Source organism: Nicrophorus vespilloides, unplaced genomic scaffold, assembly GCF_001412225.1.
Source record: "Nicrophorus vespilloides isolate i.1.1-1 unplaced genomic scaffold, Nicve_v1.0, whole genome shotgun sequence".
Classification (NCBI taxonomy): domain Eukaryota; kingdom Metazoa; phylum Arthropoda; class Insecta; order Coleoptera; family Silphidae; genus Nicrophorus; species Nicrophorus vespilloides.
Genome location: NW_017096503.1, coordinates 24,495 through 45,134, shown reverse-complemented (window position 1 = coordinate 45,134; position 20,640 = coordinate 24,495). Strand labels below are relative to the sequence as shown.

Sequence of the window (20,640 nt, the reverse complement as noted above, 5' to 3'; positions counted from 1 at the left end):
TGAATTATAATTTTTCTAATAAAAATAATTACTTTTATTATTAACTGAAATATTGTAATCATTGTATATTTCCAATTAATATCCACTTTTCACAATAGACAAGTAAAGATTGTTTAAACGTGCCGAAATAAGGCTATGATTAACCACATAAGTGTTTATGTCGTATATATTCGTCATGCTCTAATATATTGCATAGCACTTATGACGAATATATTCGTATCATGAATTTACTTGGTATTCTTAACTGGTGCAAAATTATAAACAAAAATTGAAAATTTGAATTATAATTTTTCTAATAAAAATAATTACTTTTATTATTAACTATTGTAATCATTGTATATTTAGTTGCATGAATGATCAATACGCTTTACAAAATAATACACGAAAATTGGAAATTTGACTTACAAATTATCTAATTGAAAAAATTAAACAAATATAATTTCATAAAAATTAATAACTTTTATTATTGACTGCAATCATTGCATATTTCCAATTATTACTTTAATATTTATTAAATTTTATGTTTTCAGCACAATTTCCATTCGATTCGGACTGAGAAATATGTACTTCGGAATCTAAACGTAAGTTAAAATACTGTTTTTTTTACATTTTACTTATTTTTGTCATGATTTTGTTTAAAATAATTTCATGTTAATTACTGTAGAGAAGTAATTAAAATTGATTTTTTTTTAAGTGATTTTAATTTACTCATGACATTGTAATGTTAATAAAACATTACGTAAATCAATATTTTTGTAATATTTATTCAATTTTATGAAGTAATTTAATGCTTTTTTACATAAAAATATCAAATTAAAACAAGGATCTTAAATTAAGTGCAAGGATCTTACAAAAGCAGTATCATTATTTTGTTTGTTTTTGATTCCGTTCTAAATTAAGATCAAAGTGCACTTATTCGTTTGTTCTAAAAAGAAATGAAAGGAGGATCGTGCGTATCATCAAACTAAAAGTGTCTGCAAAGACTTTCTTTTCTTTTGTGAAATTATTTCAATTTTTTTTTTTGCAAAGACGATTCTCTTCGCCTACGATATTTCTTCTGATTTTTTTTTATTTGTAAAAATCTAATAAAAATAAGCCTAATAAGTAAAATGAATTTAAAAAAAACTGTAATGAAAATCAATGGATTCTGTTATAAACGAAAGGAGGAAGGAGAAAGATGTTGGCGTTATTACCTTTTGAGAAGTAACAGCAATAACTTATAGTTTAGAATGTCACTTCGAACAATCATGGCTAGATGATAAATAAACAAGTGGAGAGTAACAATGGGTTTCGTGCTGTATAAGGAATTAGTTTAGATTTAATAAATTGCAACAAAAAAAACTTTTATTTTATTCATTTATTATAAATAGATTCTATAACATTTGGTAAACATCATTGGAAATTGTAAGTTCACAATTTGCATTGTAATAGAAAATTATTGCAATGAATGTTACGTAACGAATTAGAATTAAGTAAATGTAAATCTCGAAAATTTATGATAATCATTACAACGAACATTTAACAAATTATAACTTTAATAATGAATACTTAAGAAAGTTAAACCTTAGTTAAAGTAAATGACAATAATCTCAAAGAATCACTAGGTATTATATAAATATATATACACAATTTGTGAGTATAATTCATGAAAGATTATGTCTCTAAAACGTGTAATATTTCAGTGAAACGGAGGCCAGTCTTGGCCGATAACTGTACATTTAGTAAACGTTGGGGCAGGTAGACTTAAGTCGTTTACTGCTTGTACTTAAGTCTGTAAAAGGAAACGTAATTTGAATTTGTTAGAAAATATACCTGGCTTCGTTCACATCATTTGCAATGAGTTTAAAAATTTGTACTAAATTTTCGTTGACAATAAAACCAAAAATATTTAAGTAAACTGTTAAATTTCTTATACAAACACAAACATTTAATAAATTAAACTTATCAATACTTATATTTGTAGAAAAATATTTGGATTTTTATTTTAATGCAAATATATGCAAAAGTTTAAAATGTAAATTTAGAGATTCAAAATTTAAATTCTTCAGTGATTAAAATAAGATTAGTAAAAGTGGATATAATTATCATTGTTTGTTAATTATTGTAAAAATTGTACGTTTTTTTTTGTAAAGGTTGATTGATTTATGTTTGCAATAACAAAGATATTACCGATATTAACTGTAAATTTAATAAACTGTAATTTTCTGCGATTTGCGTGACTACAGACCTATTATTTGCGCATATTAAAGTGCACTGTTCGTAACGTAATGCCGAAATGTATTGCAAAAAAAAATATATAAATACGTTTAGAGTTTTGTCGAGCATAGAGACAGAGACACACGGCAAACATTACGCAACGAATCGTCGAGGAAGCGAAAATTGAAATGTGTGTAATTTCCGAAAGCAATTGAATAATTCCTCGTTGCATTATCATCGACGCAGCACCGCAATCTTCGTATCACACGTAATAATACATATTGTTTTCCTTCATTGCAAAATCGCCAATTTCCGAGGCAGCAATTCGTGTTTGCAATTTTAAAAATGCACGAGCAATAAGCATGAAAAGAATACCGAGCTTCTCCCTAGCCAGTTTTTTTCCCTTTAACAAAAAAAAAACAAATTCGCACCATGAATAGCCCTCATTGTGCTGTGCTGCATGTATAGAGGTTCTTTTTTTTAAAAGGCCTGAAAAGTCCTCGGAGGAGAGCAGATGTCTGATGTCGTCGAGGCTCTTGTAACAACCAGCAGATGTTGTTTGGACCATATTCCATTTCCAGGACAATTCTCGGAAAACGGGCACAATTTCGTATCCGGAGCGAAATTGAACAAGAACAAAAAATGAAATAATAATGTTAGTAATAATAATAATAATGGTAACAGTATTCTCTCTCAGCGAAAAGCGTGTTGCGATATATCGGTCGACGTTTGTTGCGCAACGGAACAACAACAATAATTAATAAGTATCGAAATACGAAACACATGCATGCACGGTTATTTTCGCAATTGGACCAGATACACTCGGGACACAATTCATATTTTTATCAACAATGTCGTTTCTTCGCCTTTTTATTCTCTTTTTCTCGTGTTTTTTTTTTTTCGAACAAAGCCGGATGACCTTTGTGTGTTGTGTTGGTTCGACGTTCGAATAAATCGTTTGGAAATGTCGACTTTTACTTTCCGTCCAGAATCTGCAGGGATCTTTTTGTTGTTTGTTGTTGGCCTTTCTCCGTCTCCTCTGGGACGGATGATTTGGATGCTTCACTGTTGCATTCCTTCTGGTATTGGTTAGGATTATTGGCAGGAAACGGATACTCGCCGCCCAGACAACAGTAGTAGGTACTACCTTTTCGAATACATTAACCGTGGAGAGACGGAGAATGAGAATGAACACGGAACAACACAACACAACACGTTGGTTTTGAAATTTTAATTTTCAATGCCAACTTCGAGCCTCTACATCATGTTTGTCATTCGTGTGGAAATTACACGAGGGAAATACACGGTTTTCCAACGTTATCGCACAATTAACTCGTAACAATTTACGTTTATCTTGCTCTACACATAATTACATTATTAGCTGTACTATTAGTCCACTTCATATTGTTATTATTTAAAATATACGTTACACAAGATTTGCCAAGTACAAAACCTTGAGGTGTCTTTCAAAAAATTAAAAAAAAAACTATATAGAACAAAATTTATAATTTAGAGATTCAATTCAATTTTTAGTTTTACTTCTAAGTTAAACATATTATATTTTTCAAATACAAAAATTAAGTTGTTCATACAACATATTGGCTAAATACTACACCATAAAGTGTTTATTAAATATAAGGATTAATGGAAATGTTCAGAGACAGATTTTTCAACCAAAAATTAATATTTTATTCGATTCATACAATAATATTCTTCAACAACTAATGACTTCTTTCAGATTTGAAAAGTCTACCAAATCATTCTATTTTATTGACTTTTCATTAATAATTTCATTGTTTTATTAAAGAAACTATAATATTTTAATTTCATTAATGAAAATTGATTTTTTTTTATGAATACACTCAAAACTAAATTTATTTATAAATTTTGTTGAGAAACGCAGTTAATATCCAAATGTTGATTATGAAATGGAAAAAAAAACTGTTTTATAGCTTTTCCAATCTGTAACAACTTTAATTGACGATCGTTTATTACAATTTCATGGACTTTTCTAATGGATTCTCCATATCTAACCTATCTGGAAACTAATTTGCAAACTGTTGCATAAACTTACTACAAACTTAGTTTTTATATCTTCAAGTCTATTAAGAACACAATAAAATCAATATTGTAAAATTCTCTATCGAAATTTATTATTTTGTGAGTTGAATATTAAATTTGTCTTCTTATGGTATATTATAGATTTTTTTCCATAGAATTGCATAATAATATGTAATAATGTTTTTGTATGAAAATATATAAATTTTATAATATGCTACTGATACTCGCATGAAACGACATCTTTTGGTTTGTTATAGAAAATTCTTATAAATTTTCGTAATTGGTATGAATTTGATACTATTTTGAAACGCTATCTATTAGTTTATTCTAGAAGTACATATATTTTCGTATTAGGTAAATATTACAAGTTCTACAACTATAAAATTGGCACTTGTACTTGCATTAATACAAGTAACTTGGTGAAATATCGTTTATTAAATATAAGGATTAATGGAAATGTTCAGAGACAGATTTATATTATTCAAAAACTAATGATTTCTTTTAGATTTGAAAAATCTACCAAATCTTTCTATTTTATTAATAATTTCATTGTTTTATTAAAAAAAAAACTATAATATTTTAATTTCATGAATGAAAATTGTTTTTTATGAATACACTCAAAAACTAAATTTATTTGTAAATTTTGTTAATATCCAAATGTTGATTGTGAAATGGAAAAAAACTGCTTTATAGCCTTTCCAATCTGTAAAAACTTTAATTGACGATCGTTTATTACAATTTCATGGACTTTTCTAATAGATTATCCATATGTAACGTATCTAGAAACTAAGTTGCAAACTGTTGCATAAACTTACTACAAACTTAGTTTTTATATCTTCAAGTCTATTAAGAACACAATAAAATCAATATTGTAAAATTCTCTATCGAAATTTATTATTTTGTGAGTTGAATATTAAATTTGTAGATGAAAATATGAAAAAGTTTAATTTTTATAATATTTGTTCGCAACATCATCTTTTGGTATATTATAGATTTTTTTCCATAGATTTGCATAATAATATGTAATAATGTTTTTGTATGAAAATATATAAATTTTAAAATATTATATTTAGATTTGAAAAGTCTACCAAATCTTTCTATTTTATTAATAATTTCATTGTTTTATTAAAAAAAAACTACAATATTTTAATTTCATGAATGAAAATTGTTTTTTTTATGAATACACTCAAAAACTAAATGTATTTGTAAATTTTGCTGAGAAACGCAGTTAATGGAAAAAACTGCTTTATAGCTTTTCCAATCTGTAACAGCTTTAATTGACGATCGTTTATTACTATTTTATGGACTTTTGTAATTGTTGCATTTGTTGCATAAACTCACTACAAACTTAGCTTTTATATCTTCAAGTCTATTAAGAACACAATAAAATCAATATTGTAAAATTCTCTATCGAAATTTATTATTTTGTGAGTTGAATATTAAATTTGTGGATGAAAATATGAAAAAGTTTTATAATATTTGTTCGCAATGTCATCTTTTGGTAAATTATAGATTTTTTTCCATAGATTTGCATAATAATACGTAATAATGCTTTTGTATGAATATATATCTTTTGGTTTGTTATAGAAAATTCTTATAGATTTTCGTAATTGGTATTAATTTGATACTATTTTGAAACGCCATCTATTGGTTTATTATGGAATTACATATATTTTCGTATTTGGTAAATATTACAAGTTTTACCATTAATAAATTGGCACTTGTACTTGCATTAAGACAAGTAACTTGGTGAATTATCGTGACAGTGAGAAGATACTTCATCGAATAAACGGTTTCTTTCTTGCAGTGATGAAAATTTATTACGACCATTCTTATTCATTCGTAGAATGAACGCTTTGTGTTGGATCGTCGCCAAGCAACGATAAATTAAGACTAACTAGATGCATCATGTTAATATGCGTTGGACTTTTCAAAAATTGCTTCGGAATTAAGTACTTCGTCGAATTTATTGCGTGGGCCTTTAGCAAACACAAATATTATGTTCGAAACGGTTACCAGAATACAGAGAAACACAAACAGAAGTTAATGCGGTCATCATAATGCAATTAAATCGAAACGCGTTGCAAACGTTGGATTTCTTTCTCCGAGAAATCAATGTTAATTTCTGTGTATGTCGTTTTCTATTATTGTCGATTATGAGAAGAATGGTATTTTCTAAATAAAAGCGATATTTTCCAATCCAATGAATTAGCTAAATGGGATGGCAGCAGTAATTGGTGGTAGAAAGTAATTAGAGGATTTCTAATGTCGTTTGAACCCTGACTCCGGATAACGCTTTCAGAGCAAGCGAAGAAGCAAAAAAAAACGCTATTCGGTGTATTAATATATTGATGTGTTTAGGAAGAGAAGTATACATCGAGTTTGGAGTCACGATGCTGGCATTTCCGCGAGTCACGACGTCGAACTTTAATACTTCTTTCAGCTATTACTCGTGGAAGAGGAAGAGGCAAAGTGGAAATGATGAAACCCATTGTTACTCGGATGTTGTCGTACCGAGTTCAACCAATCTTGGTGATCTTGAGGTACAAGAGAATAATTGCTTCTGGCAAATATTTACGTTTTCATTTAGGCGCCGGCAGAAGGCATTAACCGTTCCAAAAATACATTGTTTCCTGTTGCTCGCTGTTATTTTTAGATGTAATATGCAAATATCGAATCAGAAGCAGAGAAATTTTTACGTGCGTAGAAGGTGATGACATCCAACTGAACCCAAAAAAAAACTGGTCTCCACAACGACCTTGCGTTCCAAATTTCGACTTCAATTTTCAACTAATCTAATTTTTTAAAACCACTCCTGTTTTTTTGACCTAAGATACGCGAAAATAAATTGTTATCATTGCTTCACACTGATTTTGTAATCTGTAAAACGCATGTTGCTCGATGATAATTATTTCGAACTTACTGGATGACCGGAGGGAAAGTCCTATCAGCAGGAGTCCTCAAATATAGGCGCGCAATTGTACAAATATTGAATATTTCAATACTAAAAACCGTTACGACTGAAATTTTCCCGTGAACATCAAATGAGCAAGTAATTATTTAACTACAACTTAGCGAGAATCTTAACTGTTCCATTTTATAGTCTCATTAAGTAAATCAAATATCGACAATTTTATACATAAATAACGAATTAATTTAACTTCAATTTACACTTTAAATAACACAAATTACGATTTCTTTTATTAATTTCTACGATAATTGCATCAAATTTTCAAAGAATCAACAATACAAATTATTACAATTTTTATTAATTTATTTTTGAACTGATGGCTCCACATCAATTATTGAATTCATATGAATCTTTTGGATCTATTCTATCTATTATAGTTTTTGAGAAAATCACTAAAATGTGAAGACATTGTTTTTTCAAATCTTCATTTCTAAACTACAATTACTGTCAACATCATTTTATATAGAATATTTGTAATTAATAATTTGAATTTGAACAAAATTTACAATGATTATATAATTTCGAATGATTCAGAAAAATAAAGTCATTAAATTTGATCAAAATTCCAATGAATCAAAAAGCTTTTGTACTATTGTTAAAGAAACTTAATATTCAACATTTTTGAGCTTAAGAAAGGAATGAGAAATCAAGTTAACCTTTTATCAATCCCACATTGTTGTTACATCTGCAAGTAACCTATGGTTTTCATTAAAAGAAAAAAACAAACATGTTTCCATTCTTTTTATATTTCGGTCTGCAAAGATGTTTTTCATTAGTGTAACATCAGAATTATTTACATGCACGGTTTTAATGGGCGAATGAAGATGCACATGTGTTCTAATAATAAGATCGCAATGTGTGTGGCAGCGAGCGAGGGAAGAGAATTTCACAATTTCCGGTGCGATGCAATGCATATTGATTATTATCATTTTCTGCTTTTGTCTACATTTACATATTCGGTTATTCATCATTCGTACATTTGCAAATATGTTTATTCAATTCTACTGTAATTATTCCAATATTCAGATTTAAAATTATTTGATAATTCCAGACAGAAGTTTCAAAACTAAAAAAAGAAGAAGAAAACTAGCAAAAAAATTTATTACTAAATTATTAGAATGTTTAAGTGGAATGTGAATAAGAAAGTTACCATTGTTGTTTAATTAATAATGCATTAAGAAATAAAACATCTTCGCAGATCGATGACATTGTGAAACTCAGTGTTTCTTAATTAGTTTAGTATATAATGTTTTGAATATTTAAATGTGTAGAAATCATGTATGTTTGGAGTTGTTATGGAAACGATCGATAACGTAAAGAAAGTTGCAGAGATTATTTACCTTTTGTTTGTGGTTGCGGTTTCTGTACATTGATCATTGATATTGTTTCCAAGGCAACGAGTTATTCCGGATATCGAGACCAATTGCGGTTAAGCTTCTAGCTTAGATTGAGAAAATCACATGGATTATCAAGGAAATTAAATTATTGAAATTGTTAATTATTTTATAATTTAATTAATGTTTAACACTTCAGATTGTCTTCAGATTTGTGTAAAACAAAAAGGATTATAACGAAACGAAAATATCTTACAAAAGCGATGATTTTTGAGACTAAAAGCAAAACGACTTTTGTTCTTTGTGGACAACAAAAAAAATCCAACAGAATTTCCCAATATATTAAATTCAATGAATCGTAGAATACAATTTTATCTACTGTGGTTATTATATTCTTTTTATTGATAAACAATTTTTTATTGTCACAAATTTCCCAATGACAAATTCAACCATTCGAAATTGTATAAGAAAAAAATATATTTGCATTAACTCTGGTAAAGTTTAATGTTAATTTTTTAATTAAGAATTTCATTTAAAAAAATATGGTAAATGATATTAAATTCAATATAAAAATTCGAATTATTACTCATAAATTTCTTCACTAACAAGAGGTTAAATGTAATTCACTGTAATTGATGTTGTTTGGAAACGTTTGAGTTTATTTGTGACGATAATTCTGGTATGATAATTACTCTGTAAACATGCAGTTTCTTATCAAAATAAAAATTATTTCTTTTTTGTTCTAAGAACATTAAACTGTTAAGGCTTTGTTCTAATATCAATACAACAATACCTCGCATAGTAAGAATTCACTGGAATACACTTTTTTTTTATAAATAAATCATTGATTTTTCTTTCACTTTATACAGTCTAGTCTCCTTTTGTGCGGTTTTTGTGTCGATTAGTACGCTTTCAAACAGTCCGGGATATTGGTTGAACCCGGACTATGCTGAACCTCATACACTCTTTGTTATATTTTTCGAAAAATTTATAACTTGGGATTTTCAGAATCATTATTATCAGACGATATTAATGTCAAATGTCAATTCAGAAAAATAAATAAATTCAAACATAATTAAGCAGCAGCAAATAAAATTCCCATAATTTTCTTATCTTATTTACGTTTGTCTTAAGCTCGGTTATCTCTAGATCAGCATTAAAACAAAAGTAATCAAAAACTGGATATGTGTAATAAACATATGTAGCGAATGCAAATGTTTTTTATTGAGCAAAAAATGTTTACTGATTTGAATGGTTCTGTTGATGCAATGCGATAACCTTGTTGCTATATGAAGAGATGAATACGAATAAATTGCATATGGATATGGAGAAGACTTGGACTTGAATAAGTTTATTACGTTAATTGAATTCAATCGGAATTTATTGGTGTCGATCATCTTGACACCGAAAGGTGTCCGCGCAAGAAAAGAGCAGACAACAAATTTAGTCATTGATGTGATTGTTTACTGCATTTGGTGCTACATTTTATATTGTTAATTATAACACACACACAATTCTTTATGTTCATTACTGATTATGTCTTATCTCTAATTTAAATTGTTTGTGTTTTGACTAAAAGTAAAGAAATTAATAAGATTATTTCTTTCGATAAGAATTCAACAATTCAATTTTTTGATGTTTGTGTTTAGAAATACACTAAAGAGTTGAATCCTTTTTCGGATTAATTAGATAATTGCATTGATTGACGTCTATAGAATCCTGATATAGTTAAGGGACTAAAATTAGATTCTAAAGAACTTAATGAGATATTTAGTTTCAATCAGAATTTATTTTTATATTGAAAAAAAATTCAAATTTGTATGTAAAATCATAGATTTTTTGAATATTTTTTTAGGTGTGGTTCTAATAAATTGAAATTTGAATAAAGAAGTTAATTAGATAATTGGATTCAATCAGAATTGATCAATGAGGGAATTTTTATAATGAAAAAAAAATCAAATTTGTATTATTTTTTTAGCAACATTTCTAGTTGTAAGTCAGAAAATCATAGATTTTTTAAATAATTATTTATGTGTAGTTCTCAGAAATTTAAATTTGAATATAAAGAAGTTAATTAGATAATTGGATTCAATCAGAATTGATCGATGAGGGAATTTTTATAATGAAAAAAAAAATCAAATTTGTATTATTTTTAGAGTAACATTTCTAGTTGTAAGTCAGAAAATCATAGATTTTTTGAATAATTATTTAGGTATATTTCTAATAAATTTAAATTTGAATATAATGAAGATAATTTGAATATAATCAGAATTGATCGATTTTGACCGATGAGGAAGTTTTTATAATGAAAAAAATAATTCAAATTTGTATTATTTTTAGAGCTATTTTGTCTTACAACTAGAAATGTAGTTGTATCATAAAATCATAGTTTTTTTCTTATCGTTTCGGTGTAGTTCTAATAAATTTAAATTTGAATGTAAAGAACATAATGAGATAATTGGTTTCAATCAGAATTGATTGATTTTGATCGATTATGAGATTTCTTTTATATTGAATATTGATCACCTATTTAAAAGAAAACCTTGCATAGTACGGGTTTCGATTAATCCGGATTCACTATAATCCGATATGAAAATTTTACAACAAACTAAATATTTGTGAGTAGAATGAAAATAAATTCTGAAATAATTATTCCTTTCATACAATCAAGTCTCTTTTTGTGCGGTATAATTATATTTTATTTAGTTCCTCGATTAGTCCGGTTTCAAACAGAAGTTCTACTGTACTTAGAGCAACATTTAAAACAAATGGTAAAACATAAAATTGTTAATACTTAGTTATAAAATTGTAAAGAAGATTTTGAATTAATGCAGAGACAAAAAAACTAAACAATCACAAATATTGATTGTTTGATAAGCAGATTTGATATGTAAGCTATATTTATCTCAAATGTTAAGATAAGAAAAATTCGTTAATGTTTGATAGAGAAATTACAGAGAATTTTTCTAGAGATATTTGATTTCAAACACAAAAGTTGCTTGACGTGTTTTAAAGAGGACGACTGAAGATGAGTAGCCTTGACATTTAAACTATATTTTATGCAACATTTCAAATTGTTAGTTAACAAAAAAAAAATTACACCGTTAACGTTTGGTAAGAGAATTGCAGAGAATTTGTATACAAAAATATTAATGAAATTGTTGACTTCAATCAATCATTATGTCTGTTTTTTTCAGAGTGCAAAGAGTGTCTGCATTTGAAGATTAACGGCCTTGACATTTAAATTGTATTTTGTGCTACATTTCAAATTGTAAAAAAAAAGAAATCCGAGTTGTAGAAAAGATTTGTATCTGCAAATATTATTAAAAATAATTAATTTTCAATTAAAAAAAATAGATATTGAACATTTCTCGACATTCTTTATTTGCAGGAAATTATGCTTTAATTCATTAACATTTAGTATTGGAAATTTATTAAAAAAAAATCCAAGAGAAATTTTGGGAGATTCTAGACAACTTTTCAAATGTTTATATTTAGTAGTAGAATTACATGGAATTCTTCAATTTGAATCTGAACATGTAAACGAGATTTTTTATTCATATTGATGTAGTTTTTGCTTAAAGATGAACAGATTTTGGATAAAGTCTTCACAGTTTTCCAACTGAAACAGAATTGAATGTATATTTTCTATTATAAGATAAAAAAAAACTGTGAATGAGATTGTTGAGAACAATACCTCGCATAGTACGGATTTCCATTAGTCGATTCACTATAATTGATGTAAACGAGATTTTTGATTCACTTTGATGTAGTTTTTGTTTAAAGAGTAAGAGATTTTTGATAAGGATGAAGATATAGAAAATAAAGTTTTCACAGTTTTCCAACTGAAGCAGATTTTAATGTATATTTTCTATTATAAGATTAGAAACAAACTGTTAATGGGATTTTTAAGAACGATACCTCGCAGAGTAGTGAGGATTTCGATTAGTCCGGTTTCAAACTGAAGTTTTACTGTACTTAGAGCAACATTTAATGAAAATATGAACAAAATCTTTGATTCACTTTGATATAGTTTTTGCTTAAAGATGAAGAGATTTTTTAGAAGGATTTAGATATAGAAAATAAAGTCTTCACATTCATCCAATTGAAGCAGATTTGAATGTATATTTTCTATTATAAGATTAAAAACAAACTGTTAATGGGATTTTTGGGAACGATACCTCGCATAGTATGGAATTCGATTAGTCCGGATTCACTATATTCGGGTTTTGAAAATTTCACAACAAACTAAATATTAGTTGAACAAAATGAAAATAAATTCTAAAAAAAAATATTCTTTTCATACAATCAAGTCTCATTTTGTGCGGTTTATTTCTATTTTATTTAGTACCTGGATTAGTCCGGTTTCAAACAGAAGTATTATTGTACTTAGAGTAACATTTAAAGAAAATATGAACAAGATCTTTGATTCACTTTGATGTAGTTTTTGCTTAAAGATGAAGAGATTTTTGAAAATGATTAAGATATAGAAAATAAAGTCTTCACAGTTTTCCAACTGAAGCAGATTTGAATGTATATTTTCTATTATAAGATTAAAAACAAGCTGTTAATGGGTTTGTTGAGAACAATACCTCGCATAGTACGAATTTCGATTAGTCCGGATTCAATATAAGCGGGTTTTGGACATTTCACAACAAACTAAATATTAGTTGAACAAAATGAAAATAAATTCTAAAAAAAATATTTTTTTCATACAATCAAGTCTCATTTCTATTTTATTTGGTTCCTCGATTAGTCCGGTTTCAAACAGAAGTATTACTGTAATTAGAGCAACATTTAAAGAAATTATAAACAAGATTTTTGATGCACATTGATGTAGTTTTTACTTGAAGATGAAGAGATTGTTGAGAAGGATTTAAATATTGAAAATGAAGTTTCAACAGATTTGAATATATATTTTCTATTCTAAGATTTAAAAAGGTTTTGTAATAAGATTGTTGAGAAGACTTGGACTTGAATCCGAAGAAGTTAATGAGATAATTGGCTTCAATTGGAATAGATTGGCTTTGATCGATTAGCAGAGTCTCGAGGAGTGTCTGTCTGCATCGCTGCAAGAAGGGCAAAACAAAAAGCCAGCCGCCTTGACATTTACCCAAAAACATTCATGCACTATAATTGGATCAAAACATTTTAAATGTCGCGGCGAGATAAAACAGAGAGGAAAAAAAAACACCCAACACGAAACGACTTTAGTGTACAGATCACTGAGCGGCGTTAATCTGTTAATGTTTGGGAATAGTTTTATCGGTCCGTTTTAAAATTAGACGCGAAGCGCGGATTTATGACCTCTCTTACATAATCGCGAGTGGAAGCTGCGGCGGGAATAGGAGGAGCGAGAGAAGACACCGGATCGCGAAAGTAAGTAAGTGAATCCTCCTCTCGCTCTCGCCGCTCGCTCAGTCCGCGTGGAATTTTCGTTTCGCGACAATCGCTTCAATAAAAATAAAAATTTTATAATCGTGTCTTGTTTCTTTTATAAAATTCAACTTGTGAAAAGTCTGTGAAGTGCATCAAAGGATTTATAAGTTAATTGTTTTGGGGAAAAAATGCATTGAAGGTTTGAAATTTGATGTTTTTTTATAAACTAAAACTTTCGGTTCCTCTTTCTTTTACACTCCATTTACTTTGTACGGAAATAAAAAAAATAAGTAATAATAAACACGAGTTTAATTGGAAGCAAACGTTACTTTCTAAGTGCTTTGAACGAGTGCCAACGTCCACTATCACTTTATGCCGAATTCACCGCATTTCACCCGTATCTGTTTGCGACATACAAAGTACTCGTTTTTTTTTGTATGCATACATTTCTGTTCTTAATTATTCTTATGATAACGAAATCACGGTTCTCAATTTATTTTAATTGTCGCGTTAATTAAATGAAAAACAACTAAACTTTGCCTCTTCAATTCAAGGACTTGCATATCCTTAATTTGTATATTTATGCAATTTATATGCAGCATTTATAAAACGTTGTACAAAATAAATAAACTAAATTACAAAGATTCGCCAAGTTTTATGCAAAAATCAATTCTTGTTAAAATCTGAAAAATTAATTTTAATTTAATTTATTCTCAAACAAAAATGTAATTAGAAATGTGTATATTGGAATAACTTTACGTTAATTTCTAACAAAAACAGGGTCATACATTTCTGTTCTTAATTATTGTTGTGATAAAGAAATCAAAGTTCGCAATTTATTTTAATTGTTGCGTTAATTAAGAGAAAAACAACTAAACTTTGCCTCCTCAATTCAAGGACTTGCATTTCCTTAATTTGTATATTTATGCAATTCATATACAGCACTTATAAAACGTTGTACAAAGAAAAAAAAACTAAATTACAAAGATTCATCACGTTTTATGCAAAAATCAATTAACTTTTCTTGTTAAAATCTGTAAAATTAATTTAATAAAGTTTTATTCTCAAAAGAAAATATAATTAGAAATGTGTATATTGTAATAAATTTACGTTAATTTCTAACAAAAACAGGGTCATACATTTCTGTTCTTAATTATTCTTGTGATAACGAAATCAAAGTTCGCAATTTATTTTAATTGTCGCGTTAATTAAAAGAAAAAAAAACTAAACTTTGCCTCCTCAATTCAAGGACTTGCATTTCCTTAATTTGTATATTTATGCAATTTATATGCAGCACTTATAAAACATTGTACAAAAAATAAACTAAATTGCAAATATTCATCAAGTTTTATGCAAAAATTAATTAACTTTTCTTGTTAAAATTAATTTAATAAAATTTTATTCTCAAGCAAAAATATAATTAGCAATGATTCACTTTACGTTAATTTTTAACAAAAACAGGGTCATAAAACCATTATCTGTACTTGCATAATGTTTTTTTTACCAAGAATTACTTGAAATAAAGATAAATAATATCTTTATTTAAGTATCATACAACTTTAGTCATTAAAACATTATATTTTCTCAGTGGTTTTCTTGAAAACAGAAATTAAATTGATGCAATAAAGTACAATAATCGACTTAACTCTTTTTGCCTTGAATAACTATAACTATAAGATTATTTTGAATTGCATTTTCAATTTAGCAAGATAAAGTTTATTGTTTATTGAAAGTGGACGTGGAAATTTTTTTGAAAATTAAACATAGTTTTTTAATATAAAAGAAAGATTTTTATACATTTTTCAAATATTATCTCAAATATTGTTAAAAATACTAATTATTTTACAATTATGATAAAAATTGTTAAAAAATTGAATTAAATGTGAATTGGTTAACTTTAATTGTAAAAAATATCAAATTTTTGACCTTAATAAAATAAACATTATTACAAATAATTAGCATTTAAGTTTAGTTTTCATTGAAATTACGTGGGTAAATAACTTGTTTTTGTGTTTTTATTATTCCATAAATTAAAGCAAAATAATTTATTTACTTTTTTTGCTAGAAGAAAAAAAAGCATTTTAGTTTGAAGAAAGTGAACAAAATTGTAGTTTTGTTAGTTAACAAATGCTTTGTAATTTTACACGAAGGATAAATTCATAAGATTTGTATTAATTATACAAAAAAAAAAACTATATAGAAGAACCTTGCTTTATTTTTTTTTATGAAGGTTGATTTTGTATTCATTTATTAGATAAAAAGATTGTGATGTAGATGACTTAATTTTAGTTTTTTTTCGTTAAATTATGATAATTTTATGCAATTGAAAATTTAGACTTGAATTTGTTGATTTTTTTTAAACCGGACTAAACGAAGCCGGATTATGCGAGGCAATGGTTTAATTTTATTGATTTGAAATTGGAAATTCAAGTACTTTAATTGGGACTTAAATGAAGAAAGAAAATTATTGTAAAATAAATTAGATTTTGATGATTTACTTAATTTATTTTTATTGGAAATTACAAATTTATTTGAAATAAACCTATAAAATTTGGTTCTTTGACTATTTTTAGAAAATTATTTTGAATTTATTGAATGATTTAACAGTAAATCATATATTTGATATAGATGACTTAATTATACTGTTATATAATGTATGGAATTGGTAAGTCTTGTGAAAAACTGTTAAGTCTTGATTTTATTATTATTTTGAATTTGAATATTGTTGCTGGGACTTCAATGAATAAAATAAACGTAAATCAAAGAGTTTTATTTGTGTGAACGTAATCAAAATTCTTACTCTAATGTGAGAATCAGTTGGATCGTTTGAAGAGATTCGATAACGGTCGGCAATTAAAGTATGTTAATTACATGCGATTGATTACATGTCCTCGATTACCATTTCTTCGAAGTTCTCCAAATCGCGCGTGGGCCCGACCACATCTTCCGTCACTTCCTCTTCCAAGTTTTTCTCCTCCTTCTCCTCATCGACCTGCGAAAACCATCACAACCTATTTTTACTATCTAAACCAGATCTGTTTACAGAGCAATTATCTATAATTATAGACTGCATTCAAATGCAAGCAAACATAACGAACGAAAAGCGCACGTTGCACGGACCTTGCAATCTATTTATTCTCTGATTCACGTCTCCGTTGCGCAAGTTACTTCTTCTGCATCACCTATTGGTATGCATCTTCATTTACCTGCAATTGACTCGTCGACGGAAGCCCAAACATCGGATTATCGAATGATCGTTCCGCTTCGATGAACGCGCTCTGTCTTCTACGTTCGAAGGATAATCCTCCGTCCTCGTTGTTCTCGAAGCGAGCGAACAGGAACGGCCTCAGATTAGAACCACGTGGAAGAATCCTACACAACATGTTACTTTCATAAAAAAAATTATTTACCAATATGGGCCGAATTTCATTGAATGATCAAGGTCACATCAAGAGATATGCCATCAAATATTCGTGACTTGCACGACAATCCGTACGTTATTATCGGTTCACACGAAAAAAAAAACAACAATCGAACGAAACATGCACACTGCGATTTCCATTACGCAACGATCATAAAAAAATTGGAACGCGCAACAACAGCACAGTTGACAACAAATGCAATTCGAACATAAACAACTTTTGTTTCATCAAACAACAACCAGATTTCAATTGTCTTCAATCCACATAGATTTGATTCAATTTGTAAACTAATACAATGAAGTTCTTCTTTGTATGAAAACTTTGAACAGCTTTCCAAACTTGTAATTGAAGTATTTAAGAACTAACATGAACTAAATTAAATGCGAGCGAGAACAACTCTAAGTTGAAGTCGCTGCAAATCATAACCAGTTCTGCGGAACATGTTGTTAACAGCTTCATTTGATTATCAAAAGACCTGTCCTAGGCTATGATTTTATCGCCTGTAAAGGATGTTAGCGCAGCGATTACGTCGAAAATAAAATTAAATAATACCTGAACGTTATGTCCTTCGGCGAGCCCACGTAGTAATAGTAAATCACGCCGAAGAAAGCCAAAGTTGCGAAGAGAGCCGCAAACATTATACCTAAAGTAACAGAGAGAAATTCGTTGAGCGAAACGTTAGGTCTTCCAGAGTATTGGGCCATGGTTAATTTGACGCGCAAATCAGTCTCTGAAACGTACACCAATTGAATGAAAAAATCATAATTATAATTATTTTTTTTTATAATACCTTGAATCATTTTCTCAACTAATTTTCCAATTTTTATCGATTGCTCCGCGTATTTATCTTCATCGACAATCACCAATTGCAGTTTGTGGTTATCAGAAGGCGGTAGCGTTTTGGTAACGTGATATTCGACGCCTTCGAACTGCTCCAACGAGGCTAGGAAATGGGTCAAATTGAAGTCATCCTCTGGTAACAAGGTTAACAGCGCTCCTGAAATTGCTTTAGAATTGTAGCTTCAATGAATAAGTTAATATTTCGTCGTTAACCGCAAATCTTCGTGCAATGACCGAAAGGATGCACGGGGCTATGGCAATCCTGAGAATCGTTTCTGTAGGTCTTCACGTACTCGCAAATATGCCCTAAAGTGTAAGGGTTTTCTTGGCATCTGCACTTGTTAGGATCCAAACAGGACGAACTCATCAGATTCGTTCCGAAAGACGAATCATCTCTAATCACGTTGATATCTACAAATAAACTTAATTACTTTTGTTCATTAATATTAATTAATAAGTCTTAACTATCCAATTTAAGCATTGAGCGCCATTGATCCTTCGACACTTTAGATCCACCGATGGTTAAAGATTTTACACGAAGCATATCTTCGATCCGTACTGAAAAAGTATTGATATCTGGGAAAACTACATCGTCGTATTGGCAAGGTATCCGTTCCACGTCGACTACGGCTTTGTTAACAAGTTCATCCCAATTCCTTTCATCCAGAACTGAGTGAAACTTGAATTCCTTCAAATTTATACCTTCAAAAATTTCCTTCAATTATTTACTCATTTACAAATTAAAACAAACTTACATAATTTATTGCGCGAATCCAACACGACTTTGGTTCCTTCACCTAAAGTGATCTTTCCGTTATGGGGTAGAACCACCTTGCTGATGTTTATAGAACCTAAGTAGACTTTAGGCTCGAAGCTGTAGGTGAATTTTAATCCTCTGCAACCCGCATCTTCAAAATCCCAATTACTCGCATCCAAAACTCTGGTACTGGCAAACCATTTGCGGACGGCACCTCTGACACCTTTGGAATTCACGATGTAATTGTTTATTTATTAAATTATACTTGTAAATTACCAGAGAAGCAAATCAGAATACAGAGCGTAAGCAATTTCATGTTTTCAGCGTCACCGGTTTTCTGAATTGAAGCTCTTCCAGATTCCGATGAGAATTCGAGTGGGCGTACTTCATCATCTCTTATTACATACAAGAGCTATCAAATACTCATTTATTTGGTATCTAAAATAATAATTAAACGGATTTAAGCGTTAACTAATATTAAGAGCGTATCTATTTTTATCGAAATGATCGACACGAGAAAATGACTCATGGATTCGTAAAAAGTTTGGAACCATCTTGCGAAGCAATTGGCGATTCCCATGACTCACTTTGTCTACAGATGCTGTCCATTTTTATTTTTGCATCTTTCGTACAGCGAAGCAAACGCATCGACTTTAACAATTGTATATGATTCTACAAGGTAATTGAAATTTAACGATCCATGATTCCTCCGGTTTCCTCAAGGAAATAAACAAACGCTGTTTATAATTAGCCGTTACTTAGCAGCCGATAATCGCGAGGAAAGATTCTCTCAGATCTTCATCATTTTTTTCTTGTTGTTGTTGCGCAATTTGCTTAATTAATTTCGTCCGCTTTTCTCAGCTCTTCTCGCAGGAAGGAAGTACCAAAGTCGATTGTTTAGAGCGTAATTTATTCCCAATTAGTTCGTAGCATTGACGACAATTTTATACACGGCGCAAAGAAAACAATTGCGTTTTAAACCACAGAACGGATGTTATAATATTATTTTATTTGATTATTAACTGATTAACTTAAAGTTTAAAGACTGATATTGTTGTATCTTTTAAAGTATTGTTTTTAAAAATCGTGGATGGATGAAGGTTATCGCAAATGGATGTAATCATACACTTCTTGAAACTATTATCGCTGATGAATAGTTTTTAAAAACAGCGGATGTACATAAATTTCGCTCACGAGAGGAATCATTGGTGGGTTATTAATAGATCCATCATCAATTATTCCTCTTCTGTAAACACTGAGTCATTAATGAGCAACGATCGATGGAACGGAGAGAAGTAGATGAAGGAAATAACAAGTAAGAAGTCGGAGAAGGAATAGAAACCCGACTAATTAATATTAAATCGAGTGTCGGAAATTACACGAGGTTTCGATGACGTCGATCGGTACGAATCCTCAAGGAGAATTTAAGGACGAATTTTTGAGACCGACAAAATAATTGTTATTCTCACCGGTATATTCGATTAATTTATTTACTTTCGAGCGTTATTACGTTCTTACGAAACGATATAATTTCTGCTTTTATTTTAAGAAAAATTTCAATAAACTCAACATAATTTCTATATTTACATCAATGTTTTCTTTAACGTTTAATTTTATGAAATAATTCAATAAACAATTAATAATTTTTACAAGAAATTTACTGAAAAAAGTTCGAAATTA

At 28.8% G+C, this 20,640-nt stretch overlaps 2 protein-coding genes across 3 annotated transcripts in view; one reads left to right on the top strand and one right to left on the bottom strand.

Moving 5' to 3' along the window:
- LOC108557212 overlaps window positions 1-20,640 on the top strand; it is a 47,736-nt gene that overhangs the window by 5,824 nt on the left and 21,272 nt on the right. Inside the window, exon 2 of one of the 2 annotated variants that reach the window (XM_017913650.1) lies at window positions 531-581. The gene's annotated coding sequence lies outside the window, so the exon portion shown is untranslated. Of the gene's footprint in view, window positions 1-530; window positions 582-13,929; window positions 14,141-20,640 lie in introns of those variants that run through there. The other variant, XM_017913651.1, reaches the window with a different exon arrangement.
- Window positions 16,697-19,300, bottom strand: LOC108557213 (protein amnionless). The gene is made up of 8 exons (XM_017913652.1): window positions 19,237-19,300; window positions 18,959-19,183; window positions 18,669-18,905; window positions 18,417-18,614; window positions 18,154-18,360; window positions 17,916-18,093; window positions 17,148-17,313; window positions 16,697-16,933 (listed from the first exon to the last, which is right to left on the bottom strand). Exons 1-8 carry the CDS (start codon window positions 19,274-19,276, stop codon window positions 16,823-16,825), a joined length of 1,362 nt encoding a protein of 453 aa, XP_017769141.1. The 5' UTR covers window positions 19,277-19,300; the 3' UTR covers window positions 16,697-16,822.